The sequence below is a fragment of the Neodiprion lecontei genome, chromosome 5, assembly GCF_021901455.1.
Source record: "Neodiprion lecontei isolate iyNeoLeco1 chromosome 5, iyNeoLeco1.1, whole genome shotgun sequence".
Lineage (NCBI taxonomy): Eukaryota > Metazoa > Arthropoda > Insecta > Hymenoptera > Diprionidae > Neodiprion > Neodiprion lecontei.
Genome location: NC_060264.1, coordinates 7,271,219 through 7,295,173, shown reverse-complemented (window position 1 = coordinate 7,295,173; position 23,955 = coordinate 7,271,219). Strand labels below are relative to the sequence as shown.

General features: G+C 43.3%; 1 protein-coding gene and 2 non-coding genes across 3 annotated transcripts in view; 1 reads left to right on the top strand and 2 right to left on the bottom strand.

Annotated features, from left to right (window-relative positions):
- The window catches only part of LOC107222149 (protein cortex), a 238,171-nt gene that overhangs the window by 98,808 nt on the left and 115,408 nt on the right, over nucleotides 1-23,955 (bottom strand). The window contains exons 3-10 of the mRNA XM_046741166.1: nucleotides 22,508-22,729; nucleotides 20,387-20,660; nucleotides 20,152-20,304; nucleotides 19,870-20,029; nucleotides 19,490-19,700; nucleotides 18,722-19,052; nucleotides 18,076-18,211; nucleotides 17,294-17,388 (exon numbers count right to left, since the gene is read on the bottom strand). Of these exons, the coding sequence (XP_046597122.1) occupies nucleotides 17,294-17,388; nucleotides 18,076-18,211; nucleotides 18,722-19,052; nucleotides 19,490-19,700; nucleotides 19,870-20,029; nucleotides 20,152-20,304; nucleotides 20,387-20,660; nucleotides 22,508-22,729 (1,582 nt within the window). The remainder of the gene's footprint in view (nucleotides 1-17,293; nucleotides 17,389-18,075; nucleotides 18,212-18,721; nucleotides 19,053-19,489; nucleotides 19,701-19,869; nucleotides 20,030-20,151; nucleotides 20,305-20,386; nucleotides 20,661-22,507; nucleotides 22,730-23,955) is intronic.
- Trnav-aac lies at nucleotides 12,531-12,603 on the bottom strand. Its single transcript has one exon. It is a non-coding gene; the product is annotated as a tRNA-Val (tRNA).
- Trnav-aac lies at nucleotides 12,938-13,010 on the top strand. Its single transcript has one exon. It is a non-coding gene; the product is annotated as a tRNA-Val (tRNA).

Below are 23,955 nucleotides of genomic sequence, written 5' to 3'. Positions count from 1 at the left end.
TCCGCAATATCCTGGATGCCCTTGTAATTATTCCGGATTATATTTTTCCCCCGTGGTCCGGAGTACCGGTGGAGAGTTGGCGATCTCGCGTGTCACCGAGACTTCCTGGACACGTTCCCCCGTATACGGTAAGCGGGCATTCTGCCCCCTCCCGGAGAGTCCCTGCAGCTCTCTCGGCTGGTGGCAACGCGATGGTCTCGAAGGCGCAGGTGTGGCGGTCCGGACCACAAAGAGTTTGCCTTTCCGTAGATGGCTCAAGCTCCGTTTGCCCGACGTCCGGGACACGGGACGCGGTCCCGAAGCATTTGCCTGCCAAGCACGAGCCTCCTCCTGTCCCAAGGAGCGCTTCCAGGCCACCTGGAAGCCGGGCAGCGTCCTTTAAGGGCACTGGGAGCCAGATGTCCCGTCGTTCCATGACCCCCGAAAGGTCGGGCGAATGGATCAGAGCCCGTGCCGGTCAATTTCCGGCGGACAAGTGCCGCGGCGCAGCTTGACACCGACCGGAAACTAGACGGTGGCGGAGTGTCCAAGGTGACGCGTTTAATGCCGTCTTCGAGCGGACTGTCTGAGCGCGAGTGCCGGAGAGCTGGCTGCACTATTCAAATGTAATGACCGTTTATAGGAAATAATGGGAAAGCCGTAGCTCGCATTTATCAGCCGGACGCATCCCCCGCGTACCCACCATCGTCCATTCATTCATACCAACGAACCGCGCGGAGGAGAGCCGAAGAGGAGGAGGAGGATGCGGAATAATTGACTCGGGTGTCCGGGAACCAGGTGCCACCCGGCTTCGTCCTGCGGGCGAGTCCCGCGCGACGTCGATTCTCCCCGAGCTGTTGTAAAAATCCGCGAAAGTCGGTGTTGCAGGTGTGGAAACCTCGACGATCGCTGCAGGTCGTTATCCGGGAATCGGACTGCGTGGGTATAATTCCCGGCGTTGGGTTTACAGAGACAACTTCAGATCATCCACCTGGCCGTTTGCAGGCTCCTTGGATACGCTTAAGCAGGTTAGAAACTCTCTGAAGTCCGCGCTGCGGTTGCATCTGCTCCGATATGCGATATCGGACGAACCGCATCTCGACGGCCTTTTCTATCCTCCTCGTTCCCCCCGAAACACAATCTCCATTTACGTCTCATTCGCCCGGATATCTAGCCGAGATTCACCGATTATTTATCTCCACTCCGTATCGCGTGGCCAAGCGGCTTGACCCGTATCAACTGGAACCCCTGTCGCACCCACGCGAACACCTTTTGCGACGATTTTTAACCAGTTTCAGGTTATGCCAAGAATTCACGACGCAGCTGTGCTGCACGCGGCTTCCGCACCTCACCTCACCTCGCCAGGTTTTTCCCGCAAGGGCAGTCCATTACCTTTCTTGCTCACCGTCTTCCGGTTTTCGCGCGTTTATAACGGACGTCCACCTACCCGACTTGGTCGATTGACGAATTAAGAAACTGGAAGGATCAGGAGAGCGTAAACGCACTCGGAAATCGACTAAAGAATTTCTCTTTGGGATACCTTCTCCAGAAGTTTCAGAAAATCATGACGCTGAGACAAGGGAACAAATCAACTCGTTTTCTTGTCGTTACCATATTGAAATGGATCTCGGTTGGTATACTCGCCTCCGAAACGTTTTGTTGCACGTTTGACCCCAAGGATGATTGAACCCTCATCGAGATGGGACTAACCAGGACCAAATAACCGGATCAATCGTCCCCTGAATCAAAGGCGACACGAAGAAAGATTTCCAAGATAGCGACGTAGGTGCAACATGATATCGTTCCGTGCGAGGCGTTCGTGTTTTAATTGCAGGTGCGGGCGATCTGCGAACGTATTCACATATTACAGGCGAGACATGTATGCGAAGGTGTAGTTGATCCGCCTACCGAGCTGTCAGAAATAAGACAACCGCAGAGCTTTCTCGTCCGGTGTACCGCACGCGTATAAATGTACGGACGTGTACGACTCGGTTGGTGTATTTACGAGCGGTTGCGGACAATACCCGACGATGGCCACCGTTCCGTGACCCAAATAGCTGCCAAACGTTGGAGAGATATCAGTTTGCGCAGGTACATAAGTGCCCCATTAGAGCTTGTGTCGGTGGGTACACGTGTTTCCCGTACACAAGGGCAAATGTTAACGACACTTTTGATCTGCTGCTGTGCAGTACTCAGCTGGTAGGTAGGTAGGTACGCACCAACACGTATACATGTACATACGTATAGGTATAATATGAATCGCGTTACAAACGCGTGCATATATATTAGGTATGGCAATTAATTATTGCACGCGGATAGTCGGATCGGATAGGCAGCGTGATGTCGTGTGCGGAATTGTTATAATTATAATATAAGCTACCGGCATGTTAACCACCCGTAAAATGCAATGTTAACGGTCGACGCGTTTCTTGGTATACCAGCTCATACACACAGGTGTATGATAGACCGTTTCTATCAATAGACTGGCTGGCTCTGCCCTGCTACTTTACGGATTCAATTCCTGCTCCCAATCTGATCGAACTGAAACAAGGATGTGGTCTACCGGCTATTGATCGAGCTACGATTCAAACTTGTTGTCAAGTTCGCAACAGAGAGGCCAAACGGTTTGCACAACTAGACAACGCTTGGAGTGCTTTGGAGACTTTTAACCGGAAATTAACAAGCAAGGACCTTGCCTTAACCCTTGTTTCAAGTTTTTTCGCGCAATGTTTGAATGAAGTATAATTCCGAGTACGTGAGGATGAATACGGCCACAGGGAGGACAGCAATACCGGTGACTCCTCTATTTGCGCGAAGGAAAAAGAGAGGAATGCGAACGGACCAACAAGATGAATATGATATTACGTGAGGTGGACTGGACTCGGGATTAAAACCGGAAAAGGAGATCTAGAGGTGTGAGATTTTTCAGCGTGTGTCCAACAGCCTATACGACGTAATTCTGAGTTATTTTAACGACGTTGTGAATCGATGAGGCCGATTCGCAAGATGAATCTGCCCGGCAACCACCGCTAGAAACGATATTTCCAGTTTCCTGCACTATTCACGACGCGTTGCCAGAAAAGGAGGAAAAAGGGAAATTATAATCCGCGGATAAACGCCGCAGTCCGCTAGAGGTGAAAAAATTTGAGGATACGGCTTGTATACGCAGGGATGAAATTTTTCCCCAATCGTAAGACCGCGCTGTTTCTTATTTGCAAGTTTCTTGGTTAACGATCTTAAGAGGATCGATGAAGCCGATTGGCAAGATGAATTCTGGGCACAAAACGACCGCGCGAGAACCGATATTTCCAGTTGCCTCTCTCTCTCTCTCTCTCGCTCTACTCTTTACTGTCCGCAGAACGGATTCCTTCGCATGATCTATGCCCCTTTTAACAGCCTCCTCCACGGTTCACTGCAGCAACGCCAACACTTTGCGACAATATACGACAACATACGTCATTAAACGTGGCCCAAGCATGAAATATATTGTACATATCACGACCGTGTGCGCGATCGGTTCGGCTAATGCACACCTACGGCTTTGCCGATGCCTCCGGGCATGGATGCGGATAGAGGCGTGTCACGGTCGAGTCCTGTTTTCAATTTTAATACTAGGTGTACGTACTCGCACATCGAACACCTTCGTCCATCCGTGAGCGGGAGCCGCGGCTTTGTCAACGCCGCTGAATATCCCTCCTGGGCACGGTCTTTGACAGGTGTGCTTTGCGGGTTCCACCACTGTGCTCCGAACAACCAGCTCCGAACGAGAAAAGGTTCCGAGTAACACACTCTCGACTCGTGGCCGACTTATTGCCGGCGGAAAATCGAGTCGACTGATCGAAAATGACTACGCGTCATCCGTACCTTCAAAAATGTCAGCGGGGTTGTCAACTTGTGATCAATTGTATACGATTCGATGGTAGATTCCAAGGATATTCGTCGACACGTGGTCGGTCCCTGACTTTTGGCTCGTTGACCGTGATTGCCCCGTTTCAGGCCAATATTCCGCACGACTTAGTCGAGTTCCCGCCAACGCCAAGTCAAATATTCCATCCGTCGATATTGCACCCGCATCCCTGATCGCATAAGTTTCGTTGTAGTTATGGCTAAGCAACGAAGCGAACACTGTTACCAAAACTCTCTTCGCCCGTTTGGTACCTGGTATGAGAATGGAAGTAAAAATTTCTTCAGTTTGAAAGGAATATTGTTTATACACCGTTAAGTATGACCAGTGACCGGGACTACTTGACGATATTTTCCAGGGGAGGATCGCACGAGGCGGATCGAGGTGCACGAACGGCAGTTAATTATATCCTGAGAGCTGAGAATCGAGAATGGGACAGGGTGGTATTACCCGGACGTTATGGAGCGGAGTTCTCGGTTATAGAGTAGCAGCTCTAAGTGCGTCCCCGTCGTTCGCTAACGACCTCGGGATAGTTCCTCCCCGTGGTACGGTTATCCTGGTTCATCCCGGTTATTAAGACCTTAGAGCAGAAATATACCGTCCGACGAAATAATTGCCCTTCGTTCCCTCGCGCGCGGCTTGTGCGCCGCGATATTCACGTCCCTCTGTAATACACACGTTTTCAAGCCTCAAATAGTACAATCTGTAGATACCGAGCTCGGCGAGCCGGCGATACGCCAGCATCGACGGTTATTTATCGCTCCGCTATTTCAAATTGAGGGTGCTTCACTTCGCCGCTTAGGTGGCTATTGCTCCCATATACCCACTCTCTTAGGATCACGATCGCGGCTCGGCCCTCTTAAATCGATCCTCTCGATTATGATGCATGGTCTTGCACACCGCGTGCACTCCTGAGTCTCGAAGGTCGAGTTCCGACTTGAATCTTGGACGCCACCCTTTTTGTTACTCAACTTGGCACCCCGCTGTTTAAATGCGTCTTATTTTGTCGATTGCCTGTTTTTTTTTGTTTTTTCTTTAATTTTTACAAGATATTCCAAACGACATTTCGTTCCGAATGATCATCTGATTTATCACAGATTGAGAAGATAAGTGCCTCAATGATACAGAAGTAAGAAGAGTAACGTTGAACGGTGTTGTGACGAAGCTGGAAACGGTGGAATATAAACTTGGTTAACAAGTTTATTCCCTAATGGTAAATTGAAGACAGGCTATTTACAGTACCACGTTTTCTCAGTCTGTTTTATTTAACTGTAATAATATATATGTACATCTATTTCGTTCTGAATATAAGTTATAGCAATCGTTGAGTGAAAATGCGTTAAATATTAAAAGTCCGGTGCGTATGTATGTATGTAAATAATTATGCGTGACAAGTACAATTTTTCATACACCTAAACTCTTTTTATTTCGTGAAAAAAATATTACGCTCCAGATCTGAACATTTGTCACAACGATCCTTGATACGAAATTCCATGAACAATCTCTCGCTTGTTTGAGTTTTTTCTGAACGCTTTTTTTCAACCTCATTTTAATTTCATCCCGTCGGTCTCGCAGACAAGACTCGTAAATAAAAATCATCGTTGTTCCTTTTGTCTCATAGATTTGACGATCCTGCGTTGATTATAAACATAACAGCCACGCCTCAAATTGGCGCATATCATTCGCGTGCGTATGCCTGATTAATTAATCGGCCAGAACGGTGTGAGAGACGCTGTTAAACAGTGCGAATTAACAACCAACCGATCGATAAACGAGGCGCGCGTTGTGCATGCGTGAGAATAAAAAAACAATCAGTTATTTCCCCGCGGACTGGGCGAGCAGGTGGGGGTGAAAAAAGTAAAAACAAAATCGATAAATAAAACGATTAACGGAGTAAATTGGCGATTTGTAGATACGTCGGAGTAGATAACTCCCCGGTAACCGAGTATAAATATACTAACGCTGCACCGCAAACACACACTGCGAATCTACCATACATGTATATGCTATCCTACAAAGCAATGCACGAGCTGCAAAGTGAAAGGCTCCTTCAGGCTGCAGTGGCTGGATAGAAGGAGTATAAAGACCAAGAAAGGAATGGTTTATCGAGTTAGAATTTCTGGATCTTAATTAGCCTCGCTTCGAAGAATTATGTTCACCCACAACTCGGAGGTATCACCCGACGGACGAATCATCCCCGCAATTTGCAGACACCGTGCGATGAGTTGAAATCACGTGAAAAACGAAACTGGGCAGATCCAACTTTCCGTTAATGAAATTCAAGAAATTTCAGGATAGTCTTAGTGTTTTCATTCGTAATCAATTGTAACGATGTTTGGGCAACTTGTTTCAGTGGATGAATTGACTGAGCGAAAAAATAATAATATCGGAGTTTGAAAAATTGAACTCGAGGTAATTGAGCTGAATTTTATCAAGAGAAACTCTTCCGAACAATTTAATATGAGTAGAAAAATTACAATCAACCTGCAAGCTTCGTCACTGATCATTTGAAAATAAATGTTATTTGTGAATTGACACAATTCGAATCGCCTGACGACGAGATGAGTATTTTAAGTTGAACTTAAGGTCTTCGTAAAAAAGCTGTATAAAAAATTATCATAAATTGTAATTAATAGAGTAACGTTTCATTACACAACGTGTTAATGTTGTTCCTAATTTATTCCAGGTAATAGACCTGTAGAATACCCAGTCACGAACTAAATCAGCTCAGACCGATTTAAATAGTACAACAAATGCGATTTTTTTGAATGAAAACAGTTTTCGAAATCATGAATGAATAACTGTAAATAATTATCATTAATCGAATTTGCCGTATTTTATTTTATATCTTCTCTTCTACGTACGGCGGAGAGATTCTCTCGATAAAATTCATCTCGACGAACTCGAGTTGAACTTTCTAAATTTAAAGCAAGACGGAATTCCTACAATCACCGAAAGACGAGAAACTTCCGAATTTTTCGTTCAGCGATGCAGCTGATTAGGAGATGCTGCAGGTCCGAAGACGACGAGAGTAGGTTCATATAGCAATTTGTGTGGGTTAGGATCGGTGGCTTGAATAGGACCGCCCGGGGCAAGACGATCATCGCGATGGCCGATTCTTCGGGTGCTCAAATCCCACACAATCACGTTGTGACATGGAAGCGGAACAGGCGGAGGGCGAGGGTCGTCTAAATCCCGGTGCCGGAATCGTTGAAATAAAGAAGGCGATTAAGCGGTCTAATTTATCGCTTTATTATCGCTGATTAATTGACTTATCGGTATAATTGGCCCGGCTGGATCGGCGAATCGAAACGTCCGCAGGAACAGAGACGCGCGCGGACGTCGACGAGTTTGCTTCTTTTCTCAGCGTCCCGATCCTGCGGTATTTTATCAACACCGAACATGAACTCGTGTCGTAGATTATGCCGGCAACCACGCACGCGCGAGAGATCTATATTAGGCAATACTTGTTAGCCTTGCGGGCAACTGGTTACGAAAAGCGGCAGCGTTTTACTGTTTTAATTACTGTCGAAGAGGATTGAGAAGACGTGGAAGACAGAATTTTTTCACCGCCAACCGAGGAGAGGAAAATAGTGCTTCTCGTCTTCTATGCTTCGAGAGTTTGTAATTAGTGCGGTTAATCAGGACCCCCGCGGCGAGAAGATATCCAGCGGCACATCGAGGACGTCGATGCAGCTTGATTGAAACGTGCGGACCGCGGTGATTTCTGCATTCGTGGCGCCAGCGGAAACGGCTGACCGCCTTTCATCGATCCCGGCATATCTTTTACTCATCGACCAAAACCGACGTACGATCGTAACCGGAAAATCGGCATGCTGCTGCGGCCGTTGCACTTGACGATTCCCGCACTCCGTGGTAATAAGGTATACATGTATTTACAGAGATTTTAACGCCTCCGGTGATGAACGGTTATACGTATAATGACATGTGATGCGGTGGTTAGCAGTTGGATATTACACCTAGATTAACGGGTGAAAATGCGATATGTAAAGCACGGTAAATACATCCACGGTAATTTACCCTATATTCAGCTAGATTTTATCACTGCTAATCAGTGTTATTCTCAATCCGGCAATACGCGATACCTTCGCAAGTCCCGCGGGTATAATATGCATGTCCTTTGAACACACTTCGACGCCGTGCCGGAGTCGATTCGGATCAATGGAAATTTTAGAGCAGAAAGTACCGGTAAGATTATAACTCATTTCAGCATTGTTATACAGGACAGCGCGTGTCTTTGTTAATTTAAACTACCTAAGTCTAAAAAAAATAGGGTCTATGACGCCATCTGGCATTTTGATATCTTGTTGCATAACCTGTATAGTTTTAAAAATTAACCTCTCAAGAACTGTCTCAAAAAAATTTCAAGTAAAAATATGTAATAGTCTATATTTCATAATAATTTTTGACGCTGGAGTATAAACGACCCCGGTGTGTCAAGTACGTGATTCCACACAAGTTTATCTAACAAGTGCTAATGATACAAAGACTTATGCGCCAAAAATACGAATTTTGTGATAAAAAGGCGTACAATCATTTTTCTTTTTTTTGTTTATTTTGCGGTATTTGCTACAGAAGCACTCAAAACGTATATCTATAATAAAATTAACTGAAAAAATAAACAAAGGCAAAAGGCCTTATGTTTGGTGGATACGCCCTTTCGGCACTAGATTATATTTTTATCTATCAGATTTATAAACGGTACAAGGCTACATATTTCAAAGTTTCTCAATGTACCCTCATGTCTTTCGCGAAAATACAAAGGGGGAAAAAATACGCCCCTTTACCTTTACGCGTGATGAAATGTCGCACAACGGCGCATACGTCCTTATACTATTAGATACGGGACAGATGTGTAATTGTCTTGGCAAATTGCAAGCGGTATAACATTTCGCAAGCATCATCCGCGCCGACGCGCGTCATGCTCACCTGACGCAACTTCTCGAGTCGATTCTCACATTCTATTATAAGCCCTGGACAATTTTGATCGCTTATCAGAAAATTTTCTAATCTATCCGTCCGACACGGCTGCCGCTTCAGCCTCGAGGCAAAAGGCTATACGTATTATATTGTCGAGGAGATATTAGAGATGGGATCGATACGCGGCGCTCTTGGCTTTTAGGCGAGTGCCTTCCGGACTCTACGATCTATCCAGCCTCTGGGCTGGCGCATGCCGTTAATGGCTGCCAAGTAATTATTGTCTTAAGCCAGGTGGTCCGACATTGCCTTATTATACTTGTGCCATAACACGACCGAGTTGAAGAGGCCCAATCGAAACTTTGGACAAAGGATACGTCGATGTCCGGCTGCCTCTGGATACTCTTCCGTTCTGACTAAAGCCGTCGGCGTCTTTTCTTCTTCTTCTACTTCCATGATCGTTGGACAAATAGAATTAATGTGAAAGATGATTCTTGGCCTCAGTGTGATGAGCAAAGTTTCGTTCTTGGATATAAAGGTCAAAGCACGGAAACAAAATTTATACTTTATACGATAACCGACAAAGGTTAAGACTCGTGCAACATTTCTTACATCATGATCAATGGTTTCCCTTTTTGTAACATAATATTGTATCTATCATTGAACAGGTTTCGACAAACAATCGTTCCGAGGAGATCCCCCACTCGGGCCGAAACTTTAACAAATAAATTGTGTTTCCATACTTCAACCTTCGTATCCAAGAACGCAAATTCGCTAAACAAAAATTACGGTGAACGGATTGACCGTCGTCGTAATTCAGTGACCCAGAGAATGCGATTCTTGAGCGTCTCGCAAAGGAATGTTCCTTATTCTATACCGAGGAACAAATGATACCTACCATAGTTTGCAGCGACATCCAGTCCCTACGTTCTTCGACATCCGTGCACAGGCAGCCTTGCGCTTTTCTTAATTGAGAAACGGCGGGTAATTACTGTTCCGAGTGACAGGTAGTTGGGTAATGGCGGTGCGGACGAGGAAGAAGCTGGACTGAAGAAGTATCGGCCCTAACTCCTCCGGATGGATTCATAAACATGCCAATTGGCACGGACTGCACGGTTCTAGGCTTGTATTTCTCGCCGGTCACAGGAGAATAGAATTACTTTTTCAATCCTCGCGGTTCTCATTCCCGCGTAACGTCGCTCTACCAGGTACATATAAACGGTACCTTATACCCGGTCCATCCGCACCGTAGATGGAACATTTAAGTTTTACTCGGTTAATTAACAGCTCTGCAGGTTTCGACCGAACGAATGCTACTTAACCCGCCGCTAGGCGTTCGTTAGGACGATGCCGGATCGTTTGCGGGCTATCACTTTAATGCCGCCCGCGGTCTGAATTAACATCCGCCGTAGCGAATGCAATGCGGTCAACTTCGCATTGTCATTTCAGAAACTCTAGCCTACATCTAAACACACACGTACGCATTGGCTGATTGCTGGTGAGTTGGAACTCGGATAAATTAATCCGTCCCACGGCGTTCACTCGATGAGGTACAAGCGTGTGCTTCGAAGAGAGAGAGAGCAAAAAGGAATGAAAGAAAAGAAAGAAGGAAAATTATTGCAAAGATCCGATGAAACGGAACAAAAATTCCGCGTGTGCATCGGGGGGTTCAATTTATACCTCGTTTACACATTCCGATAAACTCACACATGTATATCGTATGTATGAAGTTTGCGGCAACCAGTCCAACTGCAATTAATCATCTCTATCAATTGCCGGATCGTGCAATTACTCGCATGCCGTTTACGTACATGTACGTCTTCCGATAGATTATATACCATGATTTTTCATTTCCCGGCACGTTTGCACCTCATCCTTCTGGTATTTCGTCTATTTTCTTCAACGTTTTTATTTTTTTTTCTTTTATTCCTCTTCTCTTTAATCGTGGCTGAAGGTGACATCGGTAGCATCGCCTAGCATCTTGCGCAGTGGCGGAAGTTGTTGAATTACGCCGTTATCCGTGCGCATGAATATTTTACACACATGCATACGTATGCGTATGTATATGTCGACTCGCATCTAGGCGCGAGAGCAAGTGAACCTAGTCCTATAGCACGGATATAACGTATGTATAACGCACGGTAAGTATAAATGAAATTAACGATGCTCTTTCTATTAAGCATCCGTAACATCCTCGGCGTCCTGCCTGAATAACTTCCCGGCTAAGAAACCGTGGAGATGACGGGCTCACGTACTACGATATATTCCCTACGCGCGTGTATTTTCGATCTCGTATAAAATATTCGCGCCTGCATACAACCGACGCATAACTTCCACTCCGAAGCCTGCGGCAGGTTGTCGGTTTTTCGAATCGTTAACTCGTTTAACGCCGATTTCGCGCTACGCAAACGCATCGAGAAAACCCGTAACTCGAGTTTAAGACTTGATTGATTTATGGAAATAAAATGTGGAGTAAATTCGATGTTCCCTTGAATATTTTTGAATTTGCAAAGTTCCGAAAGAGCCGAATTCCGAATGTTTTCACGTGGAATTTGAAGTAAACTACGCTGTGCGTAGTACAGTTTAATATTCGGAATTCTACTCTATCGAGGCTTGATTTTTCGAAATTTTGCAATATAGGAACTTTAATTGTCGTAACTTGATTTTTTGCAATCTTGCATTTCGAAACTTTGAGCCGTTGGATTTCCGACCGTTCGAAACTTTGTTGTTTCGTCAAAGTTTCGTTTCTATACTGCAAGTTTCGCCACAAAATAATTCGGAATTGGTCGCTTTCGGAACTTCAAACCCACGCGAATAATCTCAAGTTTTCAACGAATTTTCTAAATCAATAACGATGAGAAAAAAAAAAAAAAAAACAATGCCTCAAGATAATTCGTTCGAATCAAAACGTTTATCCCATAAAATTTCATTCGACTCTATTGACCTATACTCAAGTACGTTTCGGCTGCTGTATGCAATACAAATTACCCATTGTATGCACAGCCAGCTGCGCGTATGTAAATGATAATAATATCGCACAAGCGGAGGCTTTTATCACAGGCAATTAGAGGATCAATCCGAGGTGTAGATAATTGCGGAAGGTACGCGTATACATGCGAAGATAGATTCCTTAGCAGAGTCTGAAAACCCCCATCAGACAGGAGGAGTAAGATACATGGAGGGCCGGTAGCACCGGGCCACTATCGGTCGGCATTCATCAACAGGACAGCTACAGCTGAACTACACCGCTCGATCTCTTCGCCTCTCTCCTTCCCCTTCGCCCTCCTTCTCTCTTTTGCGATTCTGCGTTGCGTAGATACATACATACATTTAAATATACGCGGATACGCGAATAAACACTGAGAGATATTATTACAAGTGAGTATTAATGAGGAGGAAGACGGAATAAGTTTTATACTTTATACCCTTCAATTTTTTAACGATCCTTTGTCGCGCTTTTTTCATCCCTCGTATAATAATAACGGTGCGGACAAATATTTTTATGGATTCACGATTTTCGCACTGTTTCACAATTTTCTTCTGTCAATTATGAGAATGAAAAGTAGTTGGATTTAATGCGGCGATTGGTATTTTGAACTTTCATCTTCTCTTGGTTTTCATTTTTATTCATGTTTTCAATATCTTCGGTGTACATCGTACGACTTGAGAAATTGTGGAAGAGATGAAAAAAAAAGGTAAAAAAAATCAATGTTTCCGCCCGGGATCGAACCGGGGACCTTCCGCGTGTTAGGCGGATGTGATAACCACTACACCACGGAAACACCTTGAAGGATTTTGAACGCAGTGCTGTAACTAACTTCAAACAGTATATAATAAAGACATTTTAAAATAATTGAAAACAAATTAGACGAATTACCTTCTTAACGTCGAATCAAAAATTATCGAATTTGTTATTGTACGTACATGAACGCAGTGATTGATGCAGGAAAATTTGTAATTAAAAAAAAAGAATTTATTAGGCTCGTTGTAAACATTTTTTACCCCGGTAACTAATTCGGAATATAAAGCGATGTAGAAATAATTCTAGAATATCTAATAATGGCTTCAGCCTCTCTCGGGCGCTGTTGGGAATTGGATCGTGACTCATACAAAAATGTTTCCGTGGTGTAGTGGTTATCACATCCGCCTAACACGCGGAAGGTCCCCGGTTCGATCCCGGGCGGAAACATTAATTTTTAAAATTTTTTTCAAGCAGGCTGTTTTTTCGTTCTCTTTTAATTTGTGAGAATGCGCTTCTTGGTTAAAAATAAATTATGGTGAAATGTATCAAAAATGTCGCATCGGTATAAAAGTAGGTAAACTATCTTCGTTTCAGGGCGTAGAGTATAAACTTAAAAAAAAATGTTTAAACAACGATACGTGAGTGATAAAAATACCGCGTAAGAGCGAACTCGGAGTTAATTCACTCAATTAGAATCAAAAATGTTGGAAAATTTAATACGCGATATTTTGGATAATGCTGAATCGCGCTTGAAATAGTGTCTGAAAATCAAAAAAGCGATTTTTTAAGGATATTTCACGAAAAGACATTTCAATTTATTAATATGAAAATTTATATACGTATTTGGGTAACGTTGAACTTCATTCTGATATTTTTTATTTATGTAAATAATGATTTTTAAAGCTGCTGTAGACGATCTCCAGGAGTAAGTATAAAAAAGCCGTCTTACGGTGAGCTAGATATCTTTGGACTACATCATGTGAAATGAGAAAACAAAAAAGATTTAGTTAATATAAGGTATATTATTTAGTCTTTGATCGAAATAATAAATAAAGTATTAATTTTCAACAAAACAGCAGCTTCTCAAGAAGAAATATCGATTTCCATAAAAGTTTTCGTCTTAGTTTGTTTATGAAATGGAAAATATTTATCGGCGAAAAAAAAACCTTCGATCAAGGAGTGAAAGATATATTCAGAGAGCTTGTGTATTAGAGACTGATCGGTTCAGCCGTTTCCGAGAAATCTTGCTCAACAACTAGTTTTGAGAAAAAAGCGTTCAAAGTTTCGAAGGCATTTTCAAACGCTCCGAGGCGTCTTTGCAAATTTACGCCTAACTTCGAAAATATTTGTCGAATCGACATGAAATTTTCCGCATATATATTTCAATACATGTATGTACATTACGAAAATGAAATTTAAAAAAAAAAAAAACGATTTTTGAAAAATCCAGACTAAATATCACCCCTTAATAATTCTGACACAAAGTTTCAGGTAACATACGGCGTATTTCGACCAGAGGAGCAATAAAGCGGTTATAATTATCAAGCACTGAGAAAAATTTCATTTGTTACAGTAACTAGAAAAATTCAATAAAAAAACCGTTTGAATATTGTTGGGATTACGAAAAACGAGGTACGCCTAACCATTTCGCGCTATCGTCGATCCTTTTTTGGTAATTGCAACGCAAAATCAGTTTGTTCAGTTTACTCTGCTTTTTCAGTTAAACAAGGCTTCAACGTCAATTTATCGTTGCACGAGCGTTAAATTTTCGCAACGGTTGTAAGAAAATCTAGCAACAGCGATCGTAACGAGGAAGAATAGTAACGGATACCAGACTTTCCGGTAACGGCTAGAAAACTAATTTTCATTTTCTACCTAGAAGTATATTTTTCGATTGTGGTAAAAAATGAAAATAGTTAAGGACCGAACGGTAACCGGAACTAAAAATTTCTCTCAGTGAGGATATCAAACCTCGGTTGTGAGAGCAATCTCATGATTGTACAAAGCGCACGCATAATACAAATGATTGTAATTCTATATGCCGAGTCAAAGAACCATCGGAGAATGGTAGGAATGACTGTTTCACCGGATCCGAGATTAGAGCGGTGCGATAGGCGCTTTACAGCCGCTAAGCACTCGAACGTTTCAATATCGTTGACACATCGTAGAATCACAAGTAGAGAGAATTGAGAATCGCGTTTCAATATCGCCGCGGCATTGGGTGCAAATTCACGGAACACCGATCGCTCGTCTTGCAAAAAGACGACGGCGTCACAATTGACGTCTAAAAAATCCTCCGCGTAGTGATTTTTGACGGGAAATTAATGCGCAGGACTTGCCTGCCCGTCAAATTCATCTTATTAACTTCCCTTCGTTCAGCGCTGCGTTTCTGTAGCGATTTTATCGTAATTTTTTGTCATTCTTGTTCTCATCCTTGTTCATTTTATTTCTGTTATTTATTTTCACATTCAGTGTGCTTCTGTGCTCCAGGATTTTTTCAAACGAGTTAAAACCGACCATCATCCCGCGGGACGCATGACAGAGTGCATTGCGCTTACCACTCCATTATACGCGTTGTCATCTTAACGAAGATGAATTAATTCCGTATCGATCCCGCGGCCTCTCTTCGACAATCTCCGTCTATCTCTGCTGCGGGTTTTCATTTGTAGACTTGCGAGAAAAGTTGTGTCGAAAATCCCGACGATGTCCGACGATTACTTTTGAGAAAAATAAACTCTCTTCGTTTGCGAGGAAAAAAAAAAACAAAAAAACAAAAGAAAAAAAAAACGAAAGAACATAAATTGAACTAATTGAGTGGATGTTGCGGGTTTGACGAAAATTCAAGCCCAAGTATGAGCGCAAACAAAGTTTTTCCTCTTTTTCCGTAATCTTAATTTTTTTCCGCTTATAAATTTTATGTAACAAGAATTATAAGTGTATACTTTTCCCCCTCACCCCGCGATGTAGAAACACCGCGCCGCCTTGAAGATGCAGGAATTAAATCCGAGCCGTCGAGGCATCGATAATTTAAGAATCAATCATCGGTTAAGAGATCGACAACGGCAGATGAGGTGGAAACCGCCGGCGCCACAAAGCAAAACACAGTCGCCCGCCCCTCGTTCAACAAAATCCCCGATGTCACGTTCCGGAAGATCCGGAGATGCGATAATATTGTCCAAGATATTTATTTTTCACTTCGCGTTGATTAGGTCCTTTTTTCTTACACTCAACGAAGCGCAATATCTCCAAGATTAAAGATATCGTCACCGTTGTACGTCCCAGTTGATAAAGAATTTTTCTTTTCCTTGTCTTTTCTTTCCTTTTTTTTCTTACAGACTACCGAATATCACACAAATCTCGATTCGCAAAAATTATAATCGTTAACTTGACAATGATACGCGAGATAAAAAAGATAAAAGCTTGCGAATGATTGAAACACTTCCAAGATAATTTTTCTATTTGTTTTACAATTTTGTATCGCAATTGCGAATTTTACTTCTCAAGAAATAATCGGGAAAAAATAAAATAAATCGCGAATCCGATTCGAACGAAACAGATACAAATTCAAATCTTGACACTTGCGCAAGTACAGACGGTTGCATAAGTAAATCAGATAAACGAATCGGACGACGTGCAAGATAAATTCATACCTTAACCGAGATCTATAATCATGTATGGAAAAATTGTGCAACAATCGTAATGCAGGACTGTGACAATACTTTGTCGCACATTTACTCGACGAACGAACAGAGTAGCGTGTATACCTTATACCTGAAAGAAAACACACGCGATCTTCAATTACCTCTAGGAATAATAAATTCTATTCGTAAATAGACGATAATTATCACTAGGCACGCGTTTCGCGATTGGACAGGTTGGATGTTGATGAAAATTATGAGTACAGACAGGTATAGTATTACAAGACAAGACGACTAGTCCGTTGAACCATAAGTAGGTACGGATATTATATACACGTATAGAAGTTTGCAGATACATAACGAAGGTAGACGGCAGTACAGTGCGAATAATAAGATGAAAACAAATGCGTAGAAGGAGGGGGGAAAAAAAAAAGAAAAAACAGAATCCACGACGCGGGATGAACGGTGGTTGGAAAAAGGCTGGGTAATATCGGCGTAATGCATCATCAGGTGGATATTAATAAATTGTACCTTATGCCTTGGGGGATGAAGGGGGGTGAGGGGGGGGGGGGAGGGGGTAGCCGGGAGTGCGGCAGGCCGAGATATCGAAGATCGCGCGATCATATCTAATGATAATCAGCGGACGGTTTACGATTGCTCGCTAGTCATAAATACGAGATCCCGCATTCCGCCAATTAACGGGTCCAACCTGCGGTCGCCTTGGGATCGATGCGCACGCGAGAAGAAGGCGGGAAATTCAACGGCCAATGACCAATCGCCGTTCCGATAATCTCGCCGGCTTTGCCGGGTCAAAATTCTTCATCCATTTTTTCAACTTTTCAACCTGCGTCGTACATCTCGAAGCGGCGTGTCGGCTCGAATCGCTCGTTTCTTCCCTTTACTTCGGATATATGTGTAATGTTAACCTTACATGTCCTGACCACAAGGGTCCTCGATGTCGTCTTCGACGATCAACTATCGCGTTCTTTTAATGCGAATGCAACGCGTGTTCCAGTTTTATTTACAAGAAATAAGAACGTAGATTGTACGGAGTACTGTGAAATGAAAATTTCATTTCTCTCTTCTACTCACCGATTGATGGCGACACGATCGAAACTACGGTAAGTCGTCGACTTGTGGTCGTGTTGAATATTCCATAAACAATGGCATTTTCTGTTCGACGCTTGCTGAAAAATTCACACATTTTACGCACACGAATCAGACTCCCAAAATGTCACGAAAAATAGTTAATTTCGAACGACCGTTCTTCATTTTCATTCAACGCAGTATCGCGATATGTTGCTAAAACCTTCTTCTAAGAATAAAATTTTGTTCTATAATTTTGAGAATATCGAATGATGGTGGACTATTACATACGCCTGAGAAAATAATAAGGTATATACACCCTTGCAGCTCTGAATTAAAGCTAACACGTAAAATACGTCAAGTTACAAAGTTTAGTAACGGGTGCCGAAAATTGGGAAAGTAAAAAAGTAAAAAGAATAAATGACTTTTGAATACCAATCCATATGAAAAACTCGATCTAATGCGCATCAATAAATTATAACAGTTTGACGATTTCGGGTATACAAGACAGATAAAATATTTAGGAAAAAAAAAACATATCAATAACACTATAATAATTGGATAAATACTAATGTCGCGAGATCTTTGAACGTTTAAAAACATACCTAAAAAACAAAGTATAAAAAAAAACATAAATGGTACACGAGAAATTAAGAATAAGAATGTACAGTGTGTGTATATATATTACTGGAAATTCGTGAACCCGCATAATTATCAGGGAATCGAAATGAAGAAGTTACGATTTGTTTATCGGCAAATTCGACGTAGAGTAATAAAACGATTCTTACTATCGCATTGAATGGGAAGACAGTAATTCGGAATTTAGAACTCTGGAGCGCGGTAAGCGTTTCCTTTCCTCGAGCCGTCTCTTCTCCTTGTTGTCCAGGAAGCCGTGTATAAAGACCGAATCTCGAGCTTGACATGCTGCAAAATGAATTTATATTGAAAGAAAGTTCTCATGCAAACATACGCATCTATACGTCAATCTGTCTCTCAAGGGTCGTTTCAACGCGGGCTAACCCCAAAGTTCTGATACTTCTGATTTTTTTGTGCGAAAGTGTTCCCTGAATTATAAATATTGAGAAAATTTTTACATCTTTTTCAAATCGGTTAGCGAATTATTTCAATTTTCGCGCCAAATTTTGAAAATTAAATGGCATTTTGAGACAAATTCTTTTGCCCTAGGTTAATTTTTTATCCAAAAACTTACAAACTCTCCACCAGGAATTTTTTTCAAAAAACCAATTTAATTTTCAAAATTTAGCGCGCGAATTAGAATAAATCGTTATCCGATTTAAAAAAAAAAACGAAAAAACTTCTCAACACTTGGACATCAGGGAAGACTTTTACACAAAAAAAAAAAAATCGAAAGTGTCAGAACTTTTGGGTTAGCCCGCGTTCGGAATATCAATCCCTCTGTACGTTACTACTGACCAATTTGCGTTCCGTCGGGGTTCCAGGCTGCGTAAGGAATTCGAGTCTTCTTAAGCGACGGAATTATCGCGTCGGTGACGTTGTCGAAACTGGCGTAAACCGGCATGGCTGCGTAGTAATTATCGGGATCGGCATGATCACGGACGAACCAATTGACGGCCATTTCCCCGGTGACTTTGTTCCACAAAACGGTGTCGACGCAACCGTCGAATTTTATCGCCCGGTAGCCGAGGGACATCTGACGCTGTATATTCCATATCGACAAACTGCCGTCGCCTTGTCCACCCCCGATGCAGAGGATGCTGCTTTCCCATGGATGCCACGCCATTGCCTGACAATCGGTCGAGAAATGCGTCGCGGTATTGTTTGTTCACTAATTTTAAAACAACGAGTGGCCGAGGTTTTTTTAGCGTTTCTTAAGGGGTACAAACCACCCCTAAAATTCATCCTCCCTCCCCCCAAGAAATAAGGGATGCAACCCCTGACAATAAGATGTACTAAACAATCTCCGATTGGTTTTCTTAAAAAGACATTCACGTCGATACCGACAAATCCTAAGATGATCTATTATCGGGGGTAAGATTTAGGGGAAATTTTTACCCCTTGTAATTCGGCTGAATCGGCTCTTGGAAATGAATATGTGTCCGATGTTCTTTAATGTACCACATCCCGTCGCAGAACGAAAGAAATCGGTAAAGAACACCTCGAGTAATTTTTTCGTAAGTCTACTTAATCAATTCTCAATCTAATTATGCAATTTCCAATTACTCTGACTGGAGAGAGGTAACCGATTTCCATGAAAGGCGTCAAGTCGGGCCAAGTGAATATCCGCACCGCTGCTTCCCTTCCGCCGCACGCGACATAGCGATCCTTGGGAGAAAAGGACACTGTCACAATGTCCGATACGGAGGCCTCAACGATATTTTTCTTTACGCCAGCGGGGACGTTTATCACCTCGAGGTAACCGCCGCTGCAACCACTGAGAAAATAATTTCGAACATTCTGAATCTGCAGTTACCGCAGCTACCGCATCCATTATTCCAAAGTAAAAAAAAAATAATGTATTATTCCGTTCTGACATTGCTGATCAGCGATCATTAATATGCGAACAGACAAACATACTTGGATAATAATCGTACGCTACTCACATGACTAAATAACGGTCGTCGTTTGACCAGGCGTAGCACTGTGGCTGACATGAGAAAGAGTGATTAGTGGCAGCGCATTTGAACTCGCAGCAAAATTTGTTGGAACCTATTCTGTAGACACTGGTCAACGATGACGATCTTCCTATCGCTATTTTCCTGCCTACGGACACGAGGACGTGAGTCGTTACACGAATGAACTCGATAAAGTATACGCGATTGTCGATACTTGACCAGCTTGATGTAATCTCGGTCTCAAAAGCACCCGCTCGTCACGATCGTTACCTGAATTACTGAACTTCACCGCGGTGCAGGTGTCGTGAAAGAGGAACTTCGAGTCATCGGCGTTGAGTTCGAAGTTTCCACTCATGACGTAGACACCGTGATCCACAGCAGCAGCCAACATGTTCATGGAGCTCCAGTCGAGGAGACTTTTGCCTGCGTTTATGATCGAAATAATAAAATGAGAAGGCGGAATCCTGATGTACGGACAACCGGACAGAGTTATCGAGGTGCTCACGTAGGCTCGGCCGGAAATGCGGAATGTCCAACATCGTGTAAGGCTTCCCGATCACCGGGCATCTCCGGGGCCTGACGGGCCACTTGTACTCGTCCAGAGAGTCGTTCGTCTCGTCAAAGTTCCTTGGCCTGCCAGCTAGAGTGCCGGGAACGGTCTGTGGTGCCGAAGTCCTTTGCGAGAGTTGCAACAGCCTTTGGCGTCCAGCGCCTGGAATTATAGTCTCCAGGGCACGAGCCATTGACCGTTTTTGCCACGCCAAACCCATGCAATTTAGCTGGAAACGATTCCCGGGCGATACTTAACCGCTTGGCAGTACTGTCAATTATATTATGAACGGAACGTTTATAAACGCTCATTAACTCTCTCTCTCTCTTTCTCTCTCTCGCTCAAGTTCAGCATAAGAATAGAGATTCCCAAGGCTCCAATTACCTCGGGCGTACGTGCCGCAGCTTCTCCGTTGTGCATATATAAACCCGCTCATATAGTATGTCTACTTACCCGTAGCCTAATTGATAACCCTCAAAGCTAAGCGGGGTATCAAATATATCGCGTTAATTCAATCCGAAAGCATCTATTACGGGCGCAGGCTAATTAAACTGGTCACGCTACTTGATCGAATATGGATCAGGAGCTTAAGGCGGGGCGTAGAGCTTCGAAAAAATGATGCCCGTAACCCGGGACAAACAATTGTGACGAGTCATGTAACGAATGTAAATATTTAAGTACTCGCGAATGCGAATATACATCTTTAAATCTGGCTCCATTTCGCTATGGCTAAAAGTTGACAATTGATTGACTGACAGGTAGACACCGTTCACGCGTTACTACAAACAGCCAAGCTGATCCGAATTAAGCCCGGTGTTCGTTCGATTATTTAACGACAAATTGATAACAGAAATGAATTAATTTTTAGGTTAGAGCGTGATTAAAACGGGATGACAAACTTTTATAGTAAAATTTCGTTATCAAACTAATGTTTTTTGTCTTGTTTCATATTATTTTCGCAATTCTCATAAACAAAATACGAAGTATTTGTGACAGCAGCGTTTGCAAAAAGTTCGCACGATTTTTGTGAATGCGGATGCGAATGCGAACGCGAATGTTCGTTACATCACTAATTGTGACAATATCGTCACCGGTTCCTAGGTTGAAAGCAAGTTTCGTGCATTATGTATGAATTGAATTAGCAGTGTACTTTGAGATCGTCGACTTAACTGATCTGGGTTCAAAAAAACCGCAGGCGTTTTCGTCGTGCGTCGGTGCGGATAAATAACCGCGCGTCCGTATCGCGATACTAAAATAAGACGTGAAAAAGAAATAAGTTAAAGAATCACAAAATTACATCGGGCTGCACGTTGACGACCGTCGTAAAATCGATGCTAATTCGAATGCGCTAATTGACGGTGGGATTGGTATAAAACGAATAATTGGACCGTATAATATATTAAAAATGATCGTATGCAAATTTCGTACGCGTATGAATTCCCAATCCGATCGTCATCGTATATTGCCTCTTGTACCGTCTCGACATTCATCGACATATTGTAAAACTGCTGTTTGGTGTAGTGTGGTGGAGTGTGGTAGCCTGCACATGCATAGCACACGTGTCAACCTTGTCTAAATAGTCGCGTCGCGTCGTGTTAGCCTCGAGGAAGAGGGAAAAAGGATCCTGGCAAAAGAGAAAGATTGAGAGATTGAGAGAGAGAGAGAGATAGAGATAGAGAGAGATGACTCGGTAGGTAATTACAGTTGTCGGTAAAAAATGAATGTGTAAAATAAATAATAAATGCTACTACATCGAGACATGCAGCGTTGAACGAGGGACCGATAAGCTCGTGGGCGTCGGGTTAACGAGGCACTTGAGATCCGTCTAGCATTCGGTAATTAAAAACCGAAGCTGATCAGCATAGGCCGAAAGGCTTACGAGTCTAAAAACTGTAAATCGAGTTATTTAGTGAAAATACTGTAAATCGCGCGTTCGAAAGTAGGCTGAAAATGACGTTAAACTCGTTCGATAGTCAGCGTCCGATCGTTTCGCGGTATTATTACGACGTTGTAAAGAAGTAGAAGAACGTAAATACGCGACGTAAGTTCGGAATAATTATTGATAATTGACCTCACGTCGTTAGGCAAGTCGAGGATACGTCCTGACGTTTTCTTCGGAAGTTCGTAGACGAGAGCGTGATGCGCAACTTCCAGGTTGTGACCCCGTCTTCGAGGTATAAATCTATCGACGTAGAACCGCGTCGGCGGAACCGTTCGCCCGTCGTATTTATGCCGGTGAACAAAGCTTCTCACGGGGTTAGGTTTATCCTCACGAGATGCGTAGACCGGCGTGGATTCCTGAAAAAATAGAGAAGGCGTTTCAGCGAAAGGATCGCAGCGAGCAGGGAGAATCGCGGGAAAGGACTTCGCCCGTTCTCCAGGGTGAGACCGTCACGGTCACCCCCTTGGCACAATCGGGTCTCAAACCTGGTCCTATCCATCACGAGCGTCCGCGACCTGGACGGCCAGGTGTTCGCTGGGGGTTGCCGAAAAAAGAGCGACGCCTCACCGGGTCAGCGTTACGCTGTGCCGGTAGGTATACCCATAACGCCGCTCTCTTCTAGGCGTGCATAACGACGCATACGAATTACCGGAGATCACGGGGCCCCCAGCTGAGGAAACCCTAAAGCCTGCGGAGTGAATCCGCAGGATACGGCGAAGGGCGGACCGAGGATCCCGGTAAAATGTTGGATTTTACCTATGGCCAAGCGACCGTTGGGCCCCAAACCACCGCAAATTGGCATCGCGACCGTTGTGCGAATTCTGTGTACACTGAGAGAAATTTTTATTTCCGGATACCGCTTGGTCCTTAACTATTTTCATTTTTTACTACAATCGTAAAATATAAATCCCAGCTAGAAAATGAAAATTAGCTTTATAGCCATTACCGGAAAGTCTATTATCCGTTACTATTCTTTCTCATTACGATCACTGTTGCTAGATTTTCTTGCAACTGCTGCGAAAATTTAACGCTCGTGCAACGATAAATTGACATTGAAGCCTTGTTTAACTAAAAAATTAGAGTAAGCCGAACAAATTAATTTTGCGTTGCAATTACTAATTAAGGATCGACAATAGCGCAAAATGATTACGCGTACCTCGTTTTTCGCAATTCCAACGAAATTCAAACAATTTCTTTAACGATACCTGTTTTACTGAAGTTTTCTAGTTAATATAACAGATGAAATTTTTCGCGGTGTAGGCACGAGTGTTCCGCGACTTGCATCCCCGCTTTCGCGCCAGCAGCAAACGGCGGGATAAGCCTGCGAGCGGAAAGAGACGATCGGCTTTCTTGCGTGATGTGACATGAAAGCGAGCTTGAGAAAAACGCGCGATTTTTCGACGCGCAGCCACGCCGAAACGGAACAACAAATATCCGGCGATCCTGTCTGGTCGGTATATGACGGACCCCCAAAGGACTCCTGCGGGAATACTGACGAGGGGCGAGGGGCAGAGGGAATGACATGTCAGCGAGAGCGTAAATTAATGCGCAGTGTTTCTCGCTAAAAATAGGGGGACGTCCA